Source organism: Stegastes partitus, unplaced genomic scaffold (genome assembly GCF_000690725.1).
Source record: "Stegastes partitus isolate 25-593 unplaced genomic scaffold, Stegastes_partitus-1.0.2 Scaffold77, whole genome shotgun sequence".
Classification (NCBI taxonomy): Eukaryota; Metazoa; Chordata; class Actinopteri; family Pomacentridae; genus Stegastes; species Stegastes partitus.
This window is the reverse complement of record NW_007577808.1, coordinates 835,459-858,580: the sequence shown is the minus strand read 5'-3', so window position 1 is coordinate 858,580 and position 23,122 is coordinate 835,459. Positions and strand designations below refer to the sequence as shown.

General features: G+C 39.8%; 2 protein-coding genes across 2 annotated transcripts in view; both read left to right on the top strand.

Annotated features, from left to right (window-relative positions):
- psmd12 (proteasome 26S subunit, non-ATPase 12) lies at nucleotides 1–5,365 on the top strand. Its single transcript, XM_008276604.1, has 11 exons — nucleotides 1–200; nucleotides 588–647; nucleotides 1,128–1,256; nucleotides 1,418–1,525; nucleotides 1,933–2,037; nucleotides 2,209–2,358; nucleotides 2,510–2,644; nucleotides 2,977–3,089; nucleotides 3,402–3,576; nucleotides 4,213–4,290; nucleotides 4,837–5,365. Exons 1-11 carry the CDS (start codon nucleotides 93–95, stop codon nucleotides 5,044–5,046), a joined length of 1,371 nt encoding a protein of 456 aa, XP_008274826.1. The 5' UTR covers nucleotides 1–92; the 3' UTR covers nucleotides 5,047–5,365.
- Nucleotides 5,366–7,021: 1,656 nt separating this feature from the next.
- Nucleotides 7,022–23,122, top strand: part of helz (helicase with zinc finger) — a 56,529-nt gene continuing 40,428 nt past the window's right edge. Inside the window, exons 1-9 of the mRNA XM_008276603.1 lie at nucleotides 7,022–7,073; nucleotides 16,474–16,719; nucleotides 17,304–17,340; nucleotides 19,666–19,790; nucleotides 20,457–20,513; nucleotides 20,839–20,887; nucleotides 21,139–21,214; nucleotides 22,214–22,412; nucleotides 23,010–23,117. Coding sequence (XP_008274825.1) covers nucleotides 16,492–16,719; nucleotides 17,304–17,340; nucleotides 19,666–19,790; nucleotides 20,457–20,513; nucleotides 20,839–20,887; nucleotides 21,139–21,214; nucleotides 22,214–22,412; nucleotides 23,010–23,117 — 879 coding nt within the window. The 5' untranslated portion in view covers nucleotides 7,022–7,073; nucleotides 16,474–16,491. The remainder of the gene's footprint in view (nucleotides 7,074–16,473; nucleotides 16,720–17,303; nucleotides 17,341–19,665; nucleotides 19,791–20,456; nucleotides 20,514–20,838; nucleotides 20,888–21,138; nucleotides 21,215–22,213; nucleotides 22,413–23,009; nucleotides 23,118–23,122) is intronic.

The window sequence follows — 23,122 nt, the reverse complement described above, 5'->3', positions numbered from 1 at the left end:
CCTTTCATTTGACAAGCAAAATAGAGCTGGGCTGAGTTTGGCCGAAAGAGAAGAAAAGCTCCGTGCATTATCTACACTTGTACACCGCAAAGATGTCCGAGGAGCGATCTGAAAGGTCCGATGGGAGGATTGTGAAGATGGAGGTGGACTACAGTTCAACTGTAGACCAGCGTCTCCCCGAATGTGAAAAAATGGCTAAAGTAAGTGCGGTGTAAAAGAGGCCAGCGCCGGCTGAGTCATGGTGCATCGGCGTTAGTGCGTTAGCATTCAAGCTAACATCTAGCGTTACGAGCTTTAGCACCACCCGGAAACCTACCATTACTAAATATACTGAACGCAAATTACTCTTAAATTTCTTATGTATTTTTTAATTGTCACACATTTCAGCTGCCTTTTATTTTCTCATTCAATTATGTGTTGATGATTGAGTTTGCTAGCATGCTAGTGGTGTTAGCAGTACAGTCATTGGCAGCATCCTTTGCTAACCTGCCAGGCGATGTGACTTTTACCACTGTGCAGGTCCTAAAACAGAAGTTTGTCATTTATGAGGTAGTAAGTGTAACAAACTCTAAATTTGTCTTCTACAGGAGGGAAAGTTGCAGGAGGCCATCGAGAGTCTGTTGTCACTGGAGAAGCAAACCAGAACAGTAAGTCAATATGCATTTGTGTGGTGCTGTACAGTATGAGTGTGACTTTGTTTTTAGTTCTGGAGGTTCTTTACATCTGGGAAATGTGTTATTAGTAGTTCATGATGTTATCTGATTATTTCTCATTCCATCCTAAAACTGTCTCATTGCTATAAACTTTAAATAAAATGTCAAACAGTTGGCTAGGAAGGGTTTCAATCATCCTTAGAAACTTAGTAATACTGCTTATAAGTCAGGATAATGTGTTAATAAGAAACTGATTAAATAACCAAAATGCCTTGGTAAAGCAGTTTACCTGGAACCCTGAAGCATTTAGCACTAAAATTCTCCAGAAAGAAGTACAGTGGGAGACATCAAACATTTTACAAGACAATAACATTTTAGTTAAATGTGTGTAAAGCAGTTATTTTTTGTGATCTGTGTACATGATATGTTTTTGTATGTCTGTGTATTTACCTCTCTGCCTTCACCCTTCCTCAGGCTTCAGACATGGTGTCAACATCCAGAATCCTTGTGGCTGTGGTCCAAATGTGTTATGAAGCCAAAGACTGGGATTCGCTGAATGAAAACATCATGTTACTCACCAAACGGAGGAGTCAGCTCAAACAGGTCATACACTTATTTCACCTTCACTGCTTTTTTGTACAAATTTGGCTGTCTTGTATCAGTTTACTCATGAAACATTTTCCCAAAATGGAAAATAGACATTTTAATGTCTTGTGTTACTGGGGACTAAATCTATTTTTTTTTGTTTTGCTCTCTGTTCTTAGGCTGTTGCCAAAATGGTGCAAGAATGTTACAAGTACGTGGATGCTGTGACCGATCTGACCATCAAGCTTAGGCTCATCGACACACTTCGCACTGTGACTGCTGGAAAGGTGTGTGTTTTTTGTGCTTCTATAAGAGGGACAACATAAGATTTTAACTGCTGTCAAATAAAGCAAGCAGTGGGGGTGGGCTCTTGAGGGGTGACTTGAGCATTGCAGGTAAACTAGGAAGACATTGCCACATTCAACAATTTGTGCCTTGCAGTATGCATACAAACCTAAAGTTGTTAATGTTTATCAAAGGCACATACTTGTGTCACTGAAATGTTCCTCTTTTGTGCACATATTAGGGAAAACATGCATTTTTTAATTAAATTTGCAGCAACTGGTTTACAAAAAAAATAGTTGTCTTGCAGAATTATTTAAGTATGTTAAGGTCAGGATGTGGTATTTAGGAGTTACTCAACACATTAGTCCCCTTTTTATCAATAATAAACTGAAATTTGTTCACCTCACAGATCTACGTAGAGATCGAGCGTGCCAGGCTCACAAAGACCCTGGCCAATATCAAGGAGCAGAGCGGAGAAGTCAAAGAGGCAGCTTCCATTCTCCAAGAGCTGCAGGTAACAGACGATGGCCTTTGTTTCATTCCTTCAGGATGAGTACAAATCAGTACAAGACTCAGCTTGTTTGGTTTATGCAGAGCAAAACTACATAAACTAACTCCATGGTGAGGTTTCATAGTGTGCTATATAAAAAAAAAAGTACTCACAATATACATGTTTTCTGGTCAGGTGGAGACATATGGCTCCATGGAGAAAAAGGAGAAGGTGGAGTTCATCTTGGAACAGATGAGGCTTTGCATTGCTGTCAAGGATTACATCCGCACCCAGATCATCAGTAAGAAGATAAACACCAAATTCTTCCAGGAGGAAGGCACAGAGGTAAGAGAGAGACCATGAATTTGGTGGTTTGTCAAATATGTAATGTTCCCCAGTATTTGAAAGCGATTGGGTCATTTTTGGTAAACATGTGCCACAAAGGTTGAAGTAACTGAAAACTAACACTTTTCTTTTTGTCTTCTGAACAACTCAGGAGTTGAAGCTGAAGTATTACAACCTGATGATTCAGGTGGACCAGCATGAGGGCTCCTACCTGTCTATCTGCAAACACTACCGGGCCATTTATGACACCCCCTGCATCTTGGAGGACAGCAGCAAGTGGCAACAGGTACTCAGTCTTCTTTTGACTCACAGTATGCAGAATATCAAGATTGTTTTGACAGTTACATGTTCAAGTGTTTTACTAATGTCTCAATTTTACTGATGAAATCACCCTTTGTTAATAAATTCTAGCATTTGGTGTAGTTATAAATAGAGATAGTGTGTGTTGTAGTTCTGTTTGTTTGGAATTTCTGTCTGTGAATTATAATGCTGGATCATCCCTGTTAGGAAGGTTCTTCTTTTGTACTGAAATCTACTAAAATCTGTTTCTAAACGTTCCTTTGCTTGTTACTTGTTGGGTATTTCTATTTTAATACAATAATTGCATTTGTGTTTCAGGCCCTGAAGAGTGTGGTGCTGTACGTGATTCTCTCTCCTTATGACAACGAGCAATCAGACCTTGTGCACAGAATCAGTGCAGACAAGAAATTGGAAGAAATCCCAAAATACAAGTAAGACACACTTGGTGCTGCTTGGGTTCTAGGCACTACCATTAATACAGTGAATAGGCCTCTGACATGATGTGATGTCGGTTTACTTTTCTCAAATACTATGAATCTGTGTGTGCAGTCACTTGCACAATCTCTTTCAGTAGAGTTGATCAATGTTTGTTGTACGTTAAATGCATGAAGGCTGATGCTGTTGTGTGCTACTCAGACGAACCGACAATAGCTTCTTTCACATGTGGCGACGTTAGGTGCACACCATTTGTAGCTCGGTGCAGATCCTACAGAATTCTCAATATATTCTTCAACCGCTCTCAGGGATCTTCTGAAGCAGTTCACTACTATGGAGCTGATGCGCTGGGCCTCCTTGGTTGAAGATTACGGAAAGGAGCTGAGAGAGGGCTCGCCCGACAGCCCCGCAACAGATGTCTTCTCTTATTCAGAGGAGGCCGAGAAAAGGTGGAAAGACCTGAAGAACAGAGTAGTGGAGCACGTAAGTCCCACAGCCAAGAGCGATGGCTTCTCACTTGAAGATGAAACACGTGTTCAGAAGGGTTTTTAGCTACATCCAGCACTAGACTGACTGGCACAGTTGAATGTTGGTAATTAGAGCGGTGAGCGCTAAGAGGAATTCTACCAAGTGCGGCTATGAAGGTCAAAGACTTGAAAACTACCTACAGACAGTGAAAGTGCTGCTGTGTCAGTTTGATCATGTTACCTTGAGTAGATGTAATAAAGACCATGCAATGAAAAGGAGGTTTCAATCACTAGCATGTAGTGTCACAAGCTCAATTGTGATTGAAAGACTCATTGAGGCCTATTTAAATGGCTACACTCTAATTGGACTAAATAGAATAAAATTACACGAGAATAATATGGAAAGAAAGCAACATGAACAAACGATCGAGAGGATATTGAAGCTGTGTGTAAACACAATGGCTCATGTGACAGTCTGCTATGTACAGTCATACAACACAATGAAAGTAGATCGGTAATGGATGTGTTTTTCATTTAGTTGTTTTCGTCTGTGAGCGCTGATGTGACCTTAAAGCGCCCATGTTCAAACTGCAAACGTGTAAACATTCTGCTGCATATATGTATGTTAATGATGTTCTCCCCTGTCCCACAGAACATCAGAATAATGGCCAAGTATTACACCAGAATCACAATGAAGAGGATGGCTGGACTCCTTGACCTCTCCATTGATGTAAGCATCAGTTTTACTAATTGGAGCAAAATGATGCTGCTGTTGACAGCATAGGAAACAAAAAAAACATGTTTGATGTAATGGTTTGTCAGTCCAGTCATGTTAGATCAGTTCTAACATTGCTGGAGTTGCAGTGAATTTGAGATTTTTATATTTAAGGCAGTTGGTCAGATGTACTTGTTTGGATGTTTATAGGTTGTTTACAAATTCTGTGTTCTGGTTAAAACAGCCCTAAATGTACTCATAAACAATGTTAAGTTCTCTGGTTAGCAGCTGACCTACATGCTTACGTCATAAATGTGTGGAATTACAGATTGAGGATAATTAGGTACAATTAAAACTAATTGATTTGCCATTTGGAATACAGAATGAGTAATTCTGGGTGTGTTTTTTTTCCCCCCTTTGCAAAGTATGTTAATTTAACCAATCTGACCTGCACAGTTCCCCTCGCTTATTAAGGAAACTAATATTCAGGCTTTGGGTTCACTGAAGAACATTTTGCATGATAACAACAAGATGTTTGTCTCCTCCCAACACTTTTGTCAGGAATCAGAGGAGTTCCTCTCCAGCTTAGTTGTAAACAAGACCATCTACGCCAAGGTGGACCGGCTGGCTGGCATCATCAACTTCCAGAGGCCCAAAGACCCCAACGACCTGCTCAACGACTGGTCGCACAAACTCAACTCGCTCATGTCTCTGGTCAACAAGACCACGCATCTCATTGCCAAGGAGGAGATGATCCACAACCTTCAGTGAAACACAAACAGAGTGCATTATTTTACATTTTGGTTCATGTTTGTTTTTGTTTTGTTTCCTTCTGTGGAAATGTTCTTTTTGGATATACGGTATACTGGCAGACTGTAAATGCAGCCAAATTCCAATGTCATACAATTAGGGGGAAAACAATCTGCAATGCCTACATGTGACATGTTATCTGCAAATATGTTACCGATTGCCATTCGATTGAATATATATATTCACTATAGCATTTGTTGCTGTATCAAAACATGGCTGTAAACTCCTGTCAGTGTGTACACGGCGATGTAAACAATAAACTCCTTGTATTTGGTTAACAGTTGTATGTAGGTTTTATGTTTCACTTGACAGATTACACTTGTTGTGAGTCCTATGATGAGTTCAAATGTCTGCTGTTTTGTAGAGGTTTACTGTGTGTGCTGCCTCATTGACTGCCCTATGGGGGTTACATTGTGCATTTCAGAGCAATCGGAATTACATTTTTGAGACATTCATCTATGAGAATGTGGCAATTGAACATGCAGTTTCCATCTTCACCATCATTTTTGAACAGTTCTATTCCTCACATAGTTTAACCCTGCCTACACATTGGTTCCTATTGAGTTCTTAGTGTAATTAACAGCAGACTATACATTACTTAACATTTGTTCCAGCTTACACACACAAATAGTTATTAGTATTTTGATTATTTTACCTCTGTCTGCTCTCTCTGTACCTCTAGTTGTCCCACCAATCGGTCCAGTGTTTATCCTTTCTTGTTGGTTGGCTGTTTATCGGTGCTATCCTTTATCCCATTCACCCTCACCCAAACCAGCTGAGCAGATGGCTGCCGTCCCTGAGACTGGTTCTACTGGAGATCACTTTCTGTTTAAAAGAAAAAAAAAAAAAAAAAAAAGGAGTCCCTCCCCTCCATTGCTGCAAATATGCTTGCACATTAGGTATCTTTGGATTCACTGGGTTTTCCACGCATAGTTTTGGAGAGTCTCATTTTTAAGTTTGTCAGGAACATTTTCACAAAAGATTTTCATGTAAATTTGGATATTATTTACTTTTGGAGGGTTTACCTGTGATATTTAAGTTACTCTAATAAACTGACCTCGTAAATGACACAATGGGGTATTAACCTTAATAGGTTGATGCACCATCTCAGATTTTGTTCAGGGTTTACTTTGTTGTTAGTTTGGACTAAATTCTGCAAAATATTTGTTTTCAAGGGCTAATAATGAGAAATTCAGGGTTTACTTATATGCTATGTGGAATCCAAAAGTAAATTGAGTAAAATATTTTTTATATGGGCCAATATTAATAATAATTAAAGAAACACTTTTGCTGGAGCCATTCATTCATATTTACATCTACCTCACTTAATTCCATGCCTGTGGGAGTTATATTTCTAGAGACACTGACCCCTAAAAATGACTTTAAAGATAACAGATTTTACCTACTTTTTGGGTCCCAAATAACAAATAAGTGAACTCTGTACAAAATGCTGAGACGATGCAGCAACACCATTATCATGAACTGACATTATTAGAAACTGCTGTTGTTATAAATGCGTTATATAAATAATGGTGACTTTATAAGTACCATTCCCTTTGTTTGCTCAGCATATTTAAAAAAATAAAACAGGATATACCAAATTTCTGAGGCAAAATAGATAATTAAATGTATTTATTTATACAAATAACCGAGTTAATAAGCATGAACTATTTGACAAAGTTGTAGAGAATAGATCAATTCCATGTTTTTTCTATTTTATTTTGATAAATACAAAACCAATTTAGCCAGAGGAGTTAGTACTATTACTATAATTAAATGCTTACAAGCTATAAAATATACTGCATTTTAATACAAACCCCTTATTGACATGTAAGACCAGAACCATCAGAGGCCACATACACACAGACAGACAGACGCGCGCACGCTCACGCACACACCAGTCCTCTCAACCTTCAGATCAGTACATCCCACTATGCTTTGCGATGGTCTGACAAGTGGATCCAAGATGGCGTAGAAAGTAAAGCTAGGTAAGTGTTGACTTCCCATTTTCAGCCCTTTCAGTTGTCTTTTTCATCACAAAGCCACTGACACGAATCCCCTCCATAAATCATTAGGATAATGACGAACGCTTTGAGTTCATGCACGGATAACAACACGATGTCATATCCTTTATATGCGCCCAAACACCGTGGCAAAATTACAGGCCCCGAACCCGTTTTGTTTCGGCGAACCTAGCTAGCTAGCCTGCTAACATTAACAAACCAGCCAGCTATTCTTGTTGTGAGCCTTGCCAGTTTGGTTCCAAGAAAGGCCGTGTTTTGGCTAGCGAGCTAGCTGCTAGCTACGCATAGCCTGTTTAGTAGCAACACTGTTTGCCCCGTGCAGTCGCGGACGATAAGTTAACCAGCACTGTGGGGACATTTTTCGGGGCTTTGTAACGCTGCCGTCATCGCTCTGACTTGCAGCAGTCATGACAAGTTTGCCAGACAAACAACAGCTACAACTATCAGCTGAAAGACGAAACAAGTCGTCCCCAATGTCTGTGCTCAGCAGTGTGTGCTTTTTTTTTTTTTTTTTCGATATCCGCTAATTGGGCTCAGAGAAATTAGCAAGTTTTATTGCCATGTTTTCCCACACATTGCTGAGTCTGTCGAACCAAAATAACGTTTCAACTACACTCAGCTATAAAATCAGCTTTCTCATCCACTGTACAGCAGACGAGGCTGTAGTCGCTTTTTGTGGGATCCCACGACTGGACACCAAAAATAAGGCAGGTGCCCACCCACTGTATCCCGCCAAACTATTTTTATGTTGTTGACCCAATGAAGTGGCTGGCTTGCAGGCAATAACACAAGGTAACGACTATCCCCTGCAGTTACAAATAGGTCTGTGAAACGCTTTGCATAGGTTTTGAAATAACCTCTAATAATTGGAGTAGTGCTGCTTTTAAGGTCAGTCCTCTGTTTGCTTTTTTTTTTTTTTTTTTTTTTTAAATCTAGGATCCTGTTTTCCCATCCTAGTAAGAAACATCGTCTACTTAGCAACTTCCAGCCCTCACATATTAGATTTTGAGCTTATATATTGTGACTTAATGCTGTTAAAACATCAGCAGAGCATGTGCCACAGTGGTAATGGTTTCGTAACTGCCTGTAAAGCACATGTTTCAGGATGCTTTTAACACCAACAAGTACAGTAAACACATTTACCTGCATGTGCTTTAACCTATATTGTGCGAATAGGGCTTAAACCATATTGTTAAGAATACTCTTATATTATGGTATGGCAGACGCTGCAACACTGACCAGTTTCCATAAATGCTAGCATAGTATAGATAATCAGCATTGTTCCTCATCTGAATGTTTTTTAGAGGAAGTGAACTCATCAGCAGTTCACTTTTTTGTTTCTTCTGGAAAAGTTAGCATGATGGAGAACTGCAGATCTGTCATGTTTCGTCAGATGCGTATATATAACTGCTAGTGTAATGCACCGTGCTCAGTTTGTTGTTGTTGTTGTTTTTTGTTGTTGTTCCAACTCATGTAATGTCTGTGTGAAGAGATGGAGATTGGTTGTGATGTCTTCAGCAACATCTGAAAAAAAGAATATATGTGACGCAAATGTTGCATTTTATTTAACTCATGTTAAATCAAAGCATTTAAAATCTATGATAGAAACTATACATCAGCACTTAGATTTGATGTGTGTCATGTACTGTGAATAGGCTGAAGAATGTGTGTGTGTAATATTGTCCTAAGAGAGAAGACCCATCAGTATCAGAGGCTGGAGCGGCAGCTTCAGGGCCTATTTTTGGGTATTCTGTAAGAATTATCTGCAACAATTACTGGAAGGTTAACATCCTGGTTGTTTTTTTTTTCACCCTGTCCCACATAGTTAGTTTCGATTTACAAAATTCCCGATTAATGTTCTTTTACAAAAACACGATTTTCTACAAAAGCTTAAATTTTTCTTGTAATTGTTTGTTTTTGCCGGGACAATGCACACTTAAAAGTAATTGCACTAGAGTTAGCAGCAAATTTATGTCTGTCTCTTGGCAAATAGACAAAAAAAACAACAACCACAGAAAAATAATTCTACTGCATAAAGCAGCAAACTACATAAAGTCCATCAGTATGTGATAATAAATAGAATCACGATGTTAAATACAATAAATAAATCACAATTATTGGTGGTTTGTGCTAACTTTAGCCAAAACTTGAAGTTGTTTTTAAACACTGCCAAATTTCCTGAGTCTTTAATGTTTGTAGGTACAGAATTCTGCTTCCCCAGAACTTTAACCAAGAAAACCGATTGACAAACATTTGTCTTTTTGAACTGCAATACCCAGTCACCTTGAGTAAATGCTCTAGTCCTAAAGGCTCCGCCACTGCATGGATAGGAAGGGCATCCTCTTTGAGGAGAGGGTGTAAGATTATGGATAATTTTAAACATCATACATGCACCAGAGCGAAATCCAAGATTATGTCCTGTTTAGTGCACCGTACAGTACAGCCTCAGCATCTTGTATTTGTTTGCTGTGTGCTTTCAAGGACTGGTTGTTACAAATATACCCAAATTTACTGTGCCACAGGCCACAGTTTCACCGTTCTTTCTGAGCCAGTCATAATCAAAAGCTGAATTCCAGGCTGTGGTGAGTGCTTGGATGGAAATTCAGCATCGGCTAATTGTTGTGGAATTTTAATTAGCAACTGAAAGTTTGTTTTGCCAGCCATCTTTGCACATAATAACTATAATGGGGCTTTTTGGGGCAGCGTTTTTGTGATAAAAGCTCTTTATCTGCCACCCTGAGATAAGTTCCACTGCCAATGGTGAAAACCAGTGAGGTGGAAATAGGACCAAAAGTTACTAGGCTGTTGGCCAAGGTTGAGCATTTGAGGCTCTGGTGTTTCCCAGCAGGTCACGGTGTACCCTCCTTATCCTCATGTGTGCTGGGTGGTGTGAAGGAGAGCACGCTGCTGAGATCCCAGTTCACATGCTTCTGCTTTGCTGCTTTGTTGCATTTGGGGAAGGTTAAATGTTGCTGGGATGAGAGGGACTAGCGATAGGAGTTATACAGCAGACTTAGCCTTGCATCCACTATAGGTTGCACCCCATTTTGAGGCTCAGTAGTTCTGAAAGCGAAAAGCATTCAGGCCACACCAGTGAGTTTGGTTTTTGGTAAACCAATTGTGTCTGGCAGGCTACATCATCCTCCTTCTAACCAGGGTTCAGCTACAACTGCTAGGTCTTAGTATGACGGTGTGACCTTTAGTTTCTACAGTTTATTTTATTGAAATTATTGAACTAAAGATCACAATGTTCACTGCTTAGTAAGCTGGATTACCCTGCTCACCCACTACAACCTATTCTAGCAGTGTTGTATGTTTAATAGGAACCCTAAAATAAGTTAAAATTTTAACTTTTGGTCCTGTTTCTTGATATTTTTGGAGTGATTTTTTTTAAAAGATTTGTCTCAGATGACTGATTCAGAACTACACCTCCATCTGACTGTCGTGACCAGTAATGTTGAAGTAATTTCCAAGTTTAGGGCAAAGTTATTGCAAGCTCAGAGCAAAACAAACAGTTGCTTTGAAAAAGAAGTAACTGATGTGGTGTTGTGTTTGAATTAAGTTTACACGGCTGCATTAGCTCCACTAGCGGGAACATTACTGGTAGCGTTTGGTAACATGGGCAGCGATCGACTTTTGCTTTGCTCTAAGCACATCTTAAAGTGCTCCACTCGCAGCCACAAGATAACGCTGAGAAGGCAGCGGAAACGCTGGATACAGGTCAAGCAGACAGTGCTGCAATGAGCGGTTAGCAGAGGTTTCCTGGGTGTGATACGGAAAAATGAAGAATGGGATGCACTGTGTGAATGGCGTAGAATGTTGAATGGAAAAGCAAGCGAGCGCTAGCCTGATGGGCGGGAAAGTCGAGCGCAATGTCAGATCAATACGGCGTATCACATCACAGAAGAGGAGATGTCTGTTACGATAATCGAATTAGAAATTGATCTCCAGAAGAAAAATTGGCAGCTGAAAATCATTATTTAGCGTTATTATGTCTTTTGGTTTTTCCCAGAGTTACTGTTCTTGCCTATCTGATTGTTAGGGATAATACACAGTTTGGATAGTAAAATGAGAGTGGTGCCATCGAATCGGGCAAATGAGAGACTTTTCATTTTCATCTGGAGCCCAGTTAAATGTTATGGAAAAAAGCCACAAACTTTCTCAACTTTTACAAGCTGTTTAAAGCTTTTAGTCAGTGGCTCTAAAACCAAAACTCTAATTCTAAACGAAAACTTAACGCCCCATTTAACACTCACACGAATGGAGAAAAAAAAAAAGAATATCACATGAATTTCTAGGAAACAAATGTAGCTCCTTACTCACTGCGCCTTAAAATGCAGAAGAGGAGCAGAAAGCATCTCCCCACACCGCCACAAACAGCCTTCTCCTCCACAGGCTTGAATGCTGCATATGTGTGTGTTTACATATTTCGTATCTCAGAATGGTGGGGGTGAAAAACGCTCACACTCAGCTGTAATTAAAAGTGGGCAACAGGTACAGTTCAGAGGATGCTGCTGATCCAGCACAGCCTGTTGTTGATTCTCTAAACATTTTGTAACTCACTGCCATCTAATCTTAAAAAAAAAAAAAAAAATCTGCATCTGATCTCTATCTATCCAATGTCTGATGTCTATCCAAGCTTGTGTCTTTGCGCTATTTTGATTTGACAGCAGTTGACTGATGTGAGTATGTGACCCACTGAATTTACAAACTTGTATCCCCTTGATTACATGCATTGTGTTGGGTAGCAGGCATTTGAAAAAAATAAGCATTAACCCTTAGAGATCCGTGCCAGTTTGGGCCATTTTTGCGTACATTTAGTTTTGTGTTTATATGCCAAAGAAAAACATGTTTACCATGCCCCTGTTTGGTATCAACATCACCTATATGAGCTAACTATTATTTTTTCACCTGAACCAACTAGATTAACATTTTGGGGTCAAAAACACAAAAAATACAAAATCCGATTTGAAAAAATGTATTATTTCTTACAATAAAAACCACAAACATGCTTAACGAAGCATTTTGAAAGTTGAAAATGTAACCATAGGTTGCAGATATCGATTTGAAAAAGTAAATTTGACATAAAATCAACTAAATACAACTCTATATGCAAGTATATACGAAGCAGGTGTGGCTTTCTTTCTGTTTTTATCTGTGCCACTCCTGAAAATAATTTCTGTCCAGAGTAAGGCAGACAGCCACATTGCAAGACCTGCACTTCCACAGACTTTCATTCACTTTTGTTTTGTTCATCACAAAAAATCCAACCCAAAAAACGGTTGCGATGTTGAAAAAGATGCGACGCCCGCACTGCATATTTCATAAGCTTATATTTTACACACGTTTTTTTTTCCCACGCATGTTCATAGCATCATATCTCCAGTTTAACATGGTCTATCGACATGAAACAAAAGCTGGGAGAGAGTTTAAAGTCTGCACTTTCGAGAGAAGTTGATGGCATTGCTGTACATGCGCTACTTTTTCTGTCGTGACGTCTCGAAGATGTCATATAATTATATCACGCTGGCGTGACGGTTGACCTCTAAGGACCTCATTTAACTGATGATGGTACACTTTGTGCTAATTCGTATATTCAATAATAATCTCAGCCAGTCTAATTCATCACAAATTGAGGCAATATTGAAAGAAATTGACTTGCACAAATATACAAGTCTCATCAGTGCACACGAGGACGATGCTTTATCTAAAAAAAGTTGAAATGCAGTCCAGTAGAGACTCGGCATATTGTTGTGTAATCCCACTGACAAAGAATTTAGTGATGACTGTAGGCTCTGTATCTACTAAGTGTTATAAGGCTACTATTTCTCTCTGCATACTGTCTAGCATGTCATGCTGTCTACTCTCAATAAAGGCCTTTTTTCTGCTTTATCAACCATGCCCTTAGTCTTAGAAGTCAGATGACACCAGACAGTCGACTCCACTATTGATGGCTTTAGAGATTGAGATCATAAAATAACTATGTCTCGCATAACGCTTTAGGCTTCTCATATGAGCGCTGCTTTCCCAGCTCATTGCATGTATTTTAATTTACACTGTGTGAGAAGAGGCACGTAATATAAGGAATGTAGTAACCGCTCTTGGTTGCCTCATCTTCTTTTCTTCTTGATTTATGATACAGATCAACCACATGAGCATATGACTCTTGGCGATTCACATGGCATGCTACCACCAAAACTATGTACATTTTAGGGGGGAAAATAACGTCTGCTTCCTTGATCTTAAGATGAAGTTTTGTGTTGCTTTGGCCTACCGAAGACCAAAACCCAAGATTTTTATTTTTCACATTTGAGAGGCTTGAGCGATCAAGTTTTAGTTTTGTTGCACCTATTGCACAAAGTGATTGGTTGCAGTTATGACATTATTAATACCAAAACATCTGACGTTCAAGTTTTGAGATGTTATGGAAAGTCATCACATAGGCAGTTAATGTTAATTCTCCTGTTTATCAGCCAATGGAACTACACTGCAGACTGATGTCTCTGGTAACGGTGAGAATAGAATGGCTGTTATCTTATATCAATGGGTCCAACGTGGTCCAGTGCACTCCGACTTGATCCGCTGCCTGAAAGTAGTTTCTTGCCCTTGCAAAAGATGGATATACGTGTTGTGGATGAGTGGAGTTTGGCAGTCGGCTGCACAACTTTGTGACATTTAAAACTTGGCGAGCAAGTGTCAACAAATGACCGCTACTACCAAGATAGATGTGGAGTGGAGCCTTTTCTCAGCATTTCAAGCTCTGTCTGTCCTGTGGGTAAATGTGGTAATCAGTAGTTATTAACTTAGTTTCCTGTAAATTCGACCTTGAAGCTCTTACGGAAGGTTTTCTGTGAAATGTTCTAGTGGTCAGGGATCTCAAAAAAAAAAAAAAAGAAGTGGACCTACAGATTTTGCATGTCTGTTGTATAGCCCTTAAAGTTTCACATTGTGTTCCAGGAAGACTCTAAAAATATGGCAGACGCTTAGTCATGACGTGTTATAGTGGAGTTGGAAAGTGAAACAATAATGCAGTAGATTCAGAACGTATTCACGCCCTGTCACATTTTGCATACTTTATAGCGTTGTAGATTTAATTCTACGAAATGTTTTTGGTTTTGTCCACCATCCTACATTCAACCCATAATGTCCACGTGAAAATGGAGACTCCCTGCTGGTAGAGGCCAGTTAGTCTCTTCCTCAAAGTTCTCTAGAATCCAATTACTTCTCGGATACGTAGCTAATTAGGTTCAACTATTAAACGCGCCCCATTTTTACAGGTTTATGATGTTCTGCTTGCTGTCCGTGTGTTTGATAAATGGCTTTGATTGTCTCTCGTACTGCCCGATTGAAGATAAGATAAACTTTATTGATCCCTCACCAGGGAAATTCATACGTTATAGCAGCTAGATCCAAATAAAACACAATAGGTAACAGGATAAGAAATACATGCGAGGATAATAGGCATTGTTGTTGCCAAGCTGAATGACCTGTAACCCAAAGTCCATTTCTGCGAGTGGCCTCTGAAGTCACACTCTGTCCACGCTGTTTGTGTAAGTCACTGCTGCCTTCGTGTAAACAGGCAGCGACACAAAGAGCAGAGGTGAGAAAAGAGAGACGCACACTGAAACCACTAAGACTTTACCTTTAAGTGGCATCTCTAGTCTTCTACACGCTGCACTCAAATGTCATTGTTAGACCAATAACAAAGAACTAAGTATCACCCATTGATATGCCAGCTACCAATCCATCCCTAGTCCTGGTGCTTCCAGACTTCTTATAATCATTGAGGCCCTGGAAAATTTCAAAGTCCTGACATGTCATTATGTCATGTAAACATCTTCAAGAACCTAAAACAGAAATCCAGTTGCTTCCTACTGAAGCTCCTGGGATTATGTCACGTTGTTATCCGTTGCCAGTCATCTGGAATCAGGTCGCAGGAGCAACAGTCTAACCAATATAACCCAGGTGTCCCAATCCCTACCCACTTCCTCCAGCTAACTAATGGAGTCTGAATACTCTCTAAAGCCACTGTAATTCTGTGTGTGGGAGTGTTGTTGATTTTTTTTCTTAGATTGTGTAACTTGATGTACGCGTACAAATAGTCAGTAGTTTGGAGTTGACAAAAGCAGACTGTGTACACACACTGCCTTAAAGGGCTAATACAGATGTTTTAACGTTTGGTTTGTATGAGGTTCTTGTTCATAGTTGGTGTATTATCTATAGTAGGTGGTGTTCAGACAGGAAGCAGAAAGGAGTGCCACACAGAAACCAACGAGTGTACTGCTGTGCTCGGGGGCAACACCAATACATATTTTAGCCACCAAAAAAGAACTACTTTAAACAAAAAAAAACTTTTTCATAAGTCTACCATGCCATTATATCCACCTATGCAAAAAGCACCAGGAGAAAAACTGTAATTTTTCCATTATGTGCTGGTCTACCATTGCCTAAATCTGTTGGTTTGTGTTATTGTGAGACGTTGGTGTTTTGGAGGGTCACTTCAGAGCCAATCTAACGATTTCATTCAAGTTGTTTCTCTCTCATAAAGTCAACAGAAAACATGATTTAAGAATAGTTATCTATATTAAACTGTACATCTTTCCTCAGTGACTCAGACTATATGTAAACAACCAACAAAAGAAAAGCAATGCTAGCAAGACTGTTGTCTCTTTTTGTTAGACATGCACGATATATCGGCGACCACATCGGTATCAGCCGATATTTGTGTTTTTTCTGATATATCGGTATCGGTCCAATGAACACATTTAGCCGATGATTGTCTAGCATTAGTGCCTTCGTCTCTACATTTGATATTGCTGCTATTTCACAAAGGTTTTTACTTAATTGTTCCTGGACTTGAACGTTAAATGTGTTTAAATATGTTTTACTTTAGTTGTGTTGTAAAGAAGACTATGTGGTCTAATTTGGTATGGGCTTATTTTGACAGTGTTTACTTAATCTCAGTTTTTGGTGTGAACAAAAATTGAATATCGACATCAGTTATCAGCGATATCAGAAATCTTGATATTGGTATTGGCCAGAAATGTTAATATCGTGCATCACTACTTTTTTATATTAACATTGTATAGACAACAATAAGAGCAGCTGTGCAATAATAAAACTATAGTAGCACTTGCAACGGTTGGTGTCATGTCATCCATGTTTTGTCATCTAGGGTGACACTGAAAAGTTAGGCTGCTAATGTGAGCTGCTTTTCATTTGTGGATTTGTCACTTTAATCAGGGAGACAGTTGCCAATTGGAAAGCAAGGAGGAAAAAAAATTGCTTTTTATTCTACTGCCTGGCCTTATTGATGAAAGGACGTTAACTCTATGTTTTGGTCTTTGTCCTCTTCTGCTCATAGACGTTTTGTCCCTGAGTCATGGCGGACAGGAGAGCGGAGAAGTCATGTGAAGAAGCCAGCAGATCGTTAGCCAGGCGGGAGTACGAGGCGGCAGTCAGCCACAGCACGGATGCCCTGGTGGTCCTTGCACCCCAAGCCCCATCCTCCAGTGCCCCCGTCCCGCCGAGCCCTCCATCCCTCGTCGCCGCCACCGGACCCCTCCGCAGTCGTGCCCTGCTCTACCGAATCGCTGCCCTCCTGCAGCTGGTAAAGTACTGTTACTGTCCTATCAAGCATGCGACTTCTAATCTAAGATGATCACTCTTTTCCCGCGTCTCATCTCGCTGTGTGGCCCCAAATTTTTTTTCATTATACTTGTGCCAGTGGGCAGAATAGCGGTATCATTAGTGGAAAGTGATTTTTGTTGACTTTTCTACCAGAATTCTAGAAATCCTAACAATGACAAAGAACTATGATATCACTAAATAGAATATAATTTACTTATATCCCTAAATTAATGCATTACACTGAAATGACTTAGGGTGGTCATTGTGCTTTCAATCCCTGAGTCATTGGGTAAATTACCATGAAGAGAGAGAGCTAGAAATGAGAATATAAAACCCTACTTTTTGCCTCCATTGTACTGTTATGTTATCTTTCCAGAGCTCTAAAATTACACCAGTTACTTAAGCCCTAAGATTATGGAAACTACTTAAGTCCTGTAATGATAGTGTAAGGGACTCTGCTGTGAGGCAAAGATAGCCATTCTTGGAGCTTATGTGAAGCTCTGACCCTCAAACGCAAAGCATTCCCATTTGTTATGGTTACCACTTTCCTCCTTCTGCCAACAGAAAAACTATGATGAAGCAGATGAAGACTGCAAACATGGTGAGTGGCAGTTTAAATTGGAGCCATATGCTGATACCGTATACAGGCTGTCTGTTTTTACCTGTGCGAGAAAAAATTTTAACATGACCTGGTTTTGGTGTAATAGAACAAAAAAAAATCGTGTTCATTCACTTTGCAGAATCAGAGCTGTTTTTCAGAAAATGAATCTGTGAATGTCGGAGCTGAAACAAAACAAGCTAAGAAAACAAATGTTTGGGTCAGTAATTATGGAAACGCACTGTTAGCCAGGCACAAGGGCACTGAGCTGCCACACAGAAACTCAGTTGTCATTGGGGATGCACCCATAAAAAAAAAACACCCATGCAAAAGGTTTGTTTCAGAACTGCAAACAAGAAGTTAGGCAGCGCAAAGAGGCCTGACAGCATACCTACAAAGCAGAGAGTAAAGGCAAAAGTGAGATCAGTGCAAATGAAGCAGAAGGAAACTGAAAAAACGAATATGTTATCAATAGGGTTGGGCATCCTAGTTTCGATTCTGAAGAAATTGGCAAGAAAAGTTTAATTTCGATTCTGCTCATCGGTTTCTAAACACATTTCACTTGTGCTAGTGTATGAACAGTTGTTACAGAGTATAGAGCAGTGCAGATGTGTTTGCAGAGAAGATGTGAGCGACAGAGTTTTAAGTGGCTGGCAGTGTGAGCGTGATGGACACCAGCGAAGGGAAGGGAAGGGAGGGGAGGGGCCAAAGGGGCCACAGCCCCTGCTGGAATCTGATTGGCCCCCTCTCAGCCTCCTGGAAAATAAAACCTAGAATCGCCACTGGTGATGGGTTAGCCCCGATGCTAATGACTGCTTCAGCTTGAGAGAAGTTCCCTCTGCTCCATGACTAAAGTCTGGACAACAGAGCAAAGGCTACACACAGTGTACAGCAGTTACTGTTTATCTACCACTATCAATCAGCAAAATCCTGCAAGCTGAAAACCTCTGTGTTTTCTCCTGATGTATTTTTCCTAATGAATCATGACTCTAGCATTATTCTGTTATCCTGCTCAGTTGCTGCTGTGCTGCTTGATTGTCAAGTGAGCTGCACAAACTGTGTGATTGTCTCATAACAAGCACCTTAATTTAGCAAATGCTGCTACCAAACGCTTCACAAGACTTTGCTGTTGTTGCTGTAAAGTAGTCGAAGTAAACACGAAACTATAAACCAGAAAGCAAAACACCATCACTACAGCTACGATTGCTTTATCTAGCTCAGTGTTGCTGCTGCTGGCATTTCTAAGTTTCTAAAACTGTTTGAAAGAACACAGGAGGATGTTGTAGTAACATTACATGAACAGAGACTCTTTATTTCTCCTCTGTGACAGTAAACACAACACAGACTTTGTGTTTTGCTTATTGAGGCTGATTACAGCTGACTGAAATAACTGTAGTGCCCTTTATAGCCACATTTTATTGTAACTACAGGAATGTGCTGCTTCTTCCGTCACATACCAGGAGAGACTCACTTCACACAGCACACCTACTGGTATATGCTACCGCTTTCTTCAAAGGGGATGTGCAGTCAGGCTGTGTATCGTCACTGCTTTAAAACACATTCATTCAGATAGCTAGTCAATGTTTGTCCTCTGTAGTCAGAGATGGGCAGTGATTGAGAAAATACTTGTAGCCTTTACTCAAGTAAAGGTAGTAATACTGCACGTTAAAGGTCTGCAGTGAAAATGCTACTTAAAGTAACTTAAAGTAGATTGTTATTTCACATGCATGAGTTTAAAACCACTAGCAACTCAAAGAATCAAAATTAATAAACAGAATCAAAAACTAAATTTGAATCATTAACATACGAATGATACCCAACCCTAATTTAAAAAGTGATTAAACCAAAAGTTTACACCAGTGATTTGTTTCTCAATTAGATGTTTTACTTTTCAGAGACAATTTTTATTTTGGAATGTTTTATTCTCCTAATGTTGTTAGCTATTTCAGAAACTTTTAAAAATTTGTATTGACAAAATCCCATGCTGTACAGTAATTTGCCTCAATTTTTCAAAAATGTTGACATCTCACTGCCCACGTATTATGTTTAGTGTTATGACCCAGTACAGGTAAGTTTGACTCATATAACTGCAATAAACCTGGCTAAACGGGAAGCAGCTTCAGCTGCTTTGCGGAATAAAAAAAAGCCCTACAATACACCTGCTTTCAGCCTGTAAATTCTACAATTCTTTTCGGCAAAATTCTAAACTGCAACCCAGCCAATCACTGTTCTTCTAGAAAACAGATGTGGAAACTTTTACATACATTAGGAAAAACCTAGCTAACTGCACTCCCTCCTTACCTCTCTGTCTTTTTCATCCTGTCCTAGTCCTGGCAGAAGAAATCGCCAGGGGAGATGGTTCGCTACAGGCCAGCCTGCGCTCCATGCTGTTGGACGGCAGCCTGCAGGAGGTTGCGAGCATTCTCTCTAAAGCCTTGTATGGAGAGCCAATGGTATGATTGATGCACAATACATATACAATATATGCATGAATACAACTGAGCAAACCAAGCGAAATAGCACGTGTACAATACAGACAGTTTATACAAAACAGTGTTGAGCAGGAAGTTTGTGGAGGCAGTTGAAGCAACATAAAGTTGCATGACGCTACGTACAGGGTGAGAGGACGAATTGGCATAATTTAAGATGGTCAAATATAAACACACATCAATTTTGAGTAATAAATGTGTCGGCAACAATCATAACTGATTAGGGCGACATTTTCCAAGAGCCAGAGCATTCGCAATAATTTATATATACTGTTAGGGTGAAGGAACTGGAAGGAAATATGCCCACAGAAGTGATAAATTGAGGGAACAGTGTATGTGCTGTTAGCAAACCATCATTATAATAAATGACCAGAAAGTGTAGAATATCTTGCGGCTTTGGATCCTTTTGCATTCTTTGATAAATATTAGTTGCGCTCTGTGGCAACATGGCATTTGCTCAGATTTATTGATACACATTCTTACTGCCATTCGGAGGTGCAAATAACTTTTATAGTGCCTACTGTGATGGTGATAAAGCTGAACTATGCAAATGTTGCTATTATTAGCATATACTGAAACCATTAATTGCTGTATGTTTTTACGAAGATCCTTTTTTTCTTTCCCTCACAGAATGGAATTGTTGCAAAAGACCTGACCAGATTAAAAATGCTCTTCTCTGAAATAGAGGTAAGTCCCTGTGGTTATGGGTTATAGCTGTGCACCTGACTTCTGTTTTGGTTCTCCTCCTTTATTTCTGCCCCTTGGTGATTGGTTTTACAGACGGTGGTTAAATGCTTGCAGATGAGAATCATAAAGATAATTTAATGTTCAGACTCCAGCACTTATTTATGCTTTGCTCTCCTGCCTAGTTTGTGTCTGTTATGAATTTATTACTAATTTCCCTTTTAATAAGTATGGCGCTCCAGCTGCTTGCATGCAGCTAAGTTACTGCTTGACATATTAGTAATAATCTTCTGTCCATCCCGTTCTGTCCAATCCTCCTCTCTGTCAGGCTATAAATAGGGAGATGGCGCCAGAGTACACAGATGACCAGGACGAAGGTGAGTGAATCTAAACCATTAGTCGATTTGGAAAAAAGAATTAAAAATGTGCTTGGTGCCAAAAAAAAAAGGTGCACATAGTTAAATGCAGTATATATTATTTAGGTTTACAAAGCCTATATTTTATTTAACCAGTTGGGATCTTGACCAAATTCTAAAAAGGTTACCAGCTTGCTGAAGGCACATCTTATGTTTTTTTTAAGAGGCTTTGGCTCAGTGTGATGTTGAACACTTGGCTTATGTATTGACAGAGGTCCAAGATGGCTGGCAGTTTCGGCCTCCTCCCAGAGGAGTCACCAGCAGTGAGGAGTACACCCTTTGTAAAAGGTAATGAAAACTTTACACACATCTGTAAGTAATGAAAAACGGTTCTCTGACACCAAAACAGAAGAGAAAAATTATAAGTCCATGTTCACTGTATGAGGTTTCATGATAGAGAGCTGTTTGATTGGAAAGTGACTAATGCAGCTTTCAGGAAGTGATGATGGTATTGCATTACACACTGATACCTGTAACAGTACTATTCACAGTAGTTCACTGCAGTGAATTGTAATTTTAGTCTCCTCACACTGATGTCATCTTTTTACAGTCATCAGTAGTACAGTGCTGCCCACTCAGTGTCATACAGCTGTGTGGAATATCCCATTTATAATCGTACAATATGAAGTCCTGAATCATTTCCTATATAACCTATAGTAAAAACAGCCCGTTTATTGTCATATTCCAGTTTTTATCATAACAAAATTCCCCGAAATTGATTCCAGGAGTAACTTTTGCCCGTTTAAAGTCATGGTCAGCCGATCGTTACGGCTCACGGGCCGAGCATCAGTCATGTGTGGCAGATTATCACACCCCGGTCAGCCATGGAAGGCAATGTTTGTCAATTACCTGCTCACCTGAGATCTGCTTCACTGAGTTATTCACACTGTCTGTCCATCTTGAAGAACGCTTATTGGAATGTCCCAGATGTAGTCATAATTCCATCCTGGACCAAGGGTATGATGATAAACGGGCAGCACTGTATAGGTATATATCCTGGATTTTTGTGAAGATGAATACCCCCCACCCCCATTTTTAAAAATCTGACATCTGGTGTTATTCTATAAAGCAAAAGCAATTAATGCTTGGTGCAATATACAGTCGATGTATGCTGTCATTTAGAACCCACTGGTACTGAATTCACCGTTGTATAAAACAAATACATGCAGAAAATTCTCAATGTGGAAATGTAACCACTAACTGTCAAGTGTTCTTAAATTCATGAAGTCAAACAATCGTTTTGCATGTTTTAGCACCACTTTAACACGCTGTTTGGCTTTCCCGTAGGTACTTGGAGCAGGGTCTGTGTCGGTACGGGGCCCAGTGTACATCAGCCCACTCGCAGGAGGAGCTGATGGAGTGGCAGAAGCGCTATGCGTCACGCCTCATCCGCCTCAAACAGCAGCAGGAGAGCAAACACTTCACTGAGAACTACATGGAGACCCTAATAGAGAAGTGGATGAACTCCCTCTCCCCAGAGAAAGTGGTGAGTGACTTTGTGGTGCATGCAAGCTCAAAAGTAGCTCAGTAGGTTAAAAAAAAGCGTCCAAACGTGTAAATCTAGCAGCGTTTACACCAACATAGCACACCTGCTGAAATGCTTTGGTAGGCACACATACACAAAAACTTTCATTGTCTTTATGTAAGTTGTATTTTTTAAGCTACTAGTTAAGTTCTTTTTTGCGCTTTTCATGTCACCTTTCCCCCGATTGATGCATTGATATCATAACAGTGCAGAAGAAAACTGACCTTTCCTTCGTCAGATTTAAGATTTACAACATTGAATCGAATAACAGCTGTGCTTCTAACACAAACTGACAATAGAGAATAGCAAGGGTCGTACATTTTCTACAGGAGTGACAGTGAAGGACACACATTCACAAGCCTTTATTAAGGTTGTTGAACCTTTTATGATGTGTTCTTACCTAGTGTGTGGCATGCAGTATGTGATGGATACTTTTTAAAAGTTTGAAGTGAATGTTGAGTCCATCTGTAGTTGTAGACTTTTTCTTGTGAATTATTTCTGTATAGATTTGTAGCGAACGTTTCTGTCTAAACATGGCCATTTTTTTTTCTCTTCCAGCTAAGTGACAGTTTAGAAGGAGTGAATGTGGAGACCAGCTCGAGCCTCTCGGTTACAGTCACCTCCAAAAAATCCTCCCACTCATGGATCTTCTCCTTGTTGTGCAAGGTAGG

What these genes read in the sequence shown, in the direction of transcription:
- psmd12 (XM_008276604.1), top strand. Translation starts at nt 93, where the DNA reads ATGTCCGAGGAGCGATCTGAAAGGTCCGATGGGAGGATTGTGAAGATG. An exon ending in AATGTGAAAAAATGGCTAAA is followed by an intron (nt 201 to 587) that starts GTAAGTGCGGTG and finishes TGTCTTCTACAG; the next exon opens with GAGGGAAAGTTGCAGGAGGC. An exon ending in ACAGCAGCAAGTGGCAACAG is followed by an intron (nt 2,645 to 2,976) that starts GTACTCAGTCTT and finishes TTTGTGTTTCAG; the next exon opens with GCCCTGAAGAGTGTGGTGCT.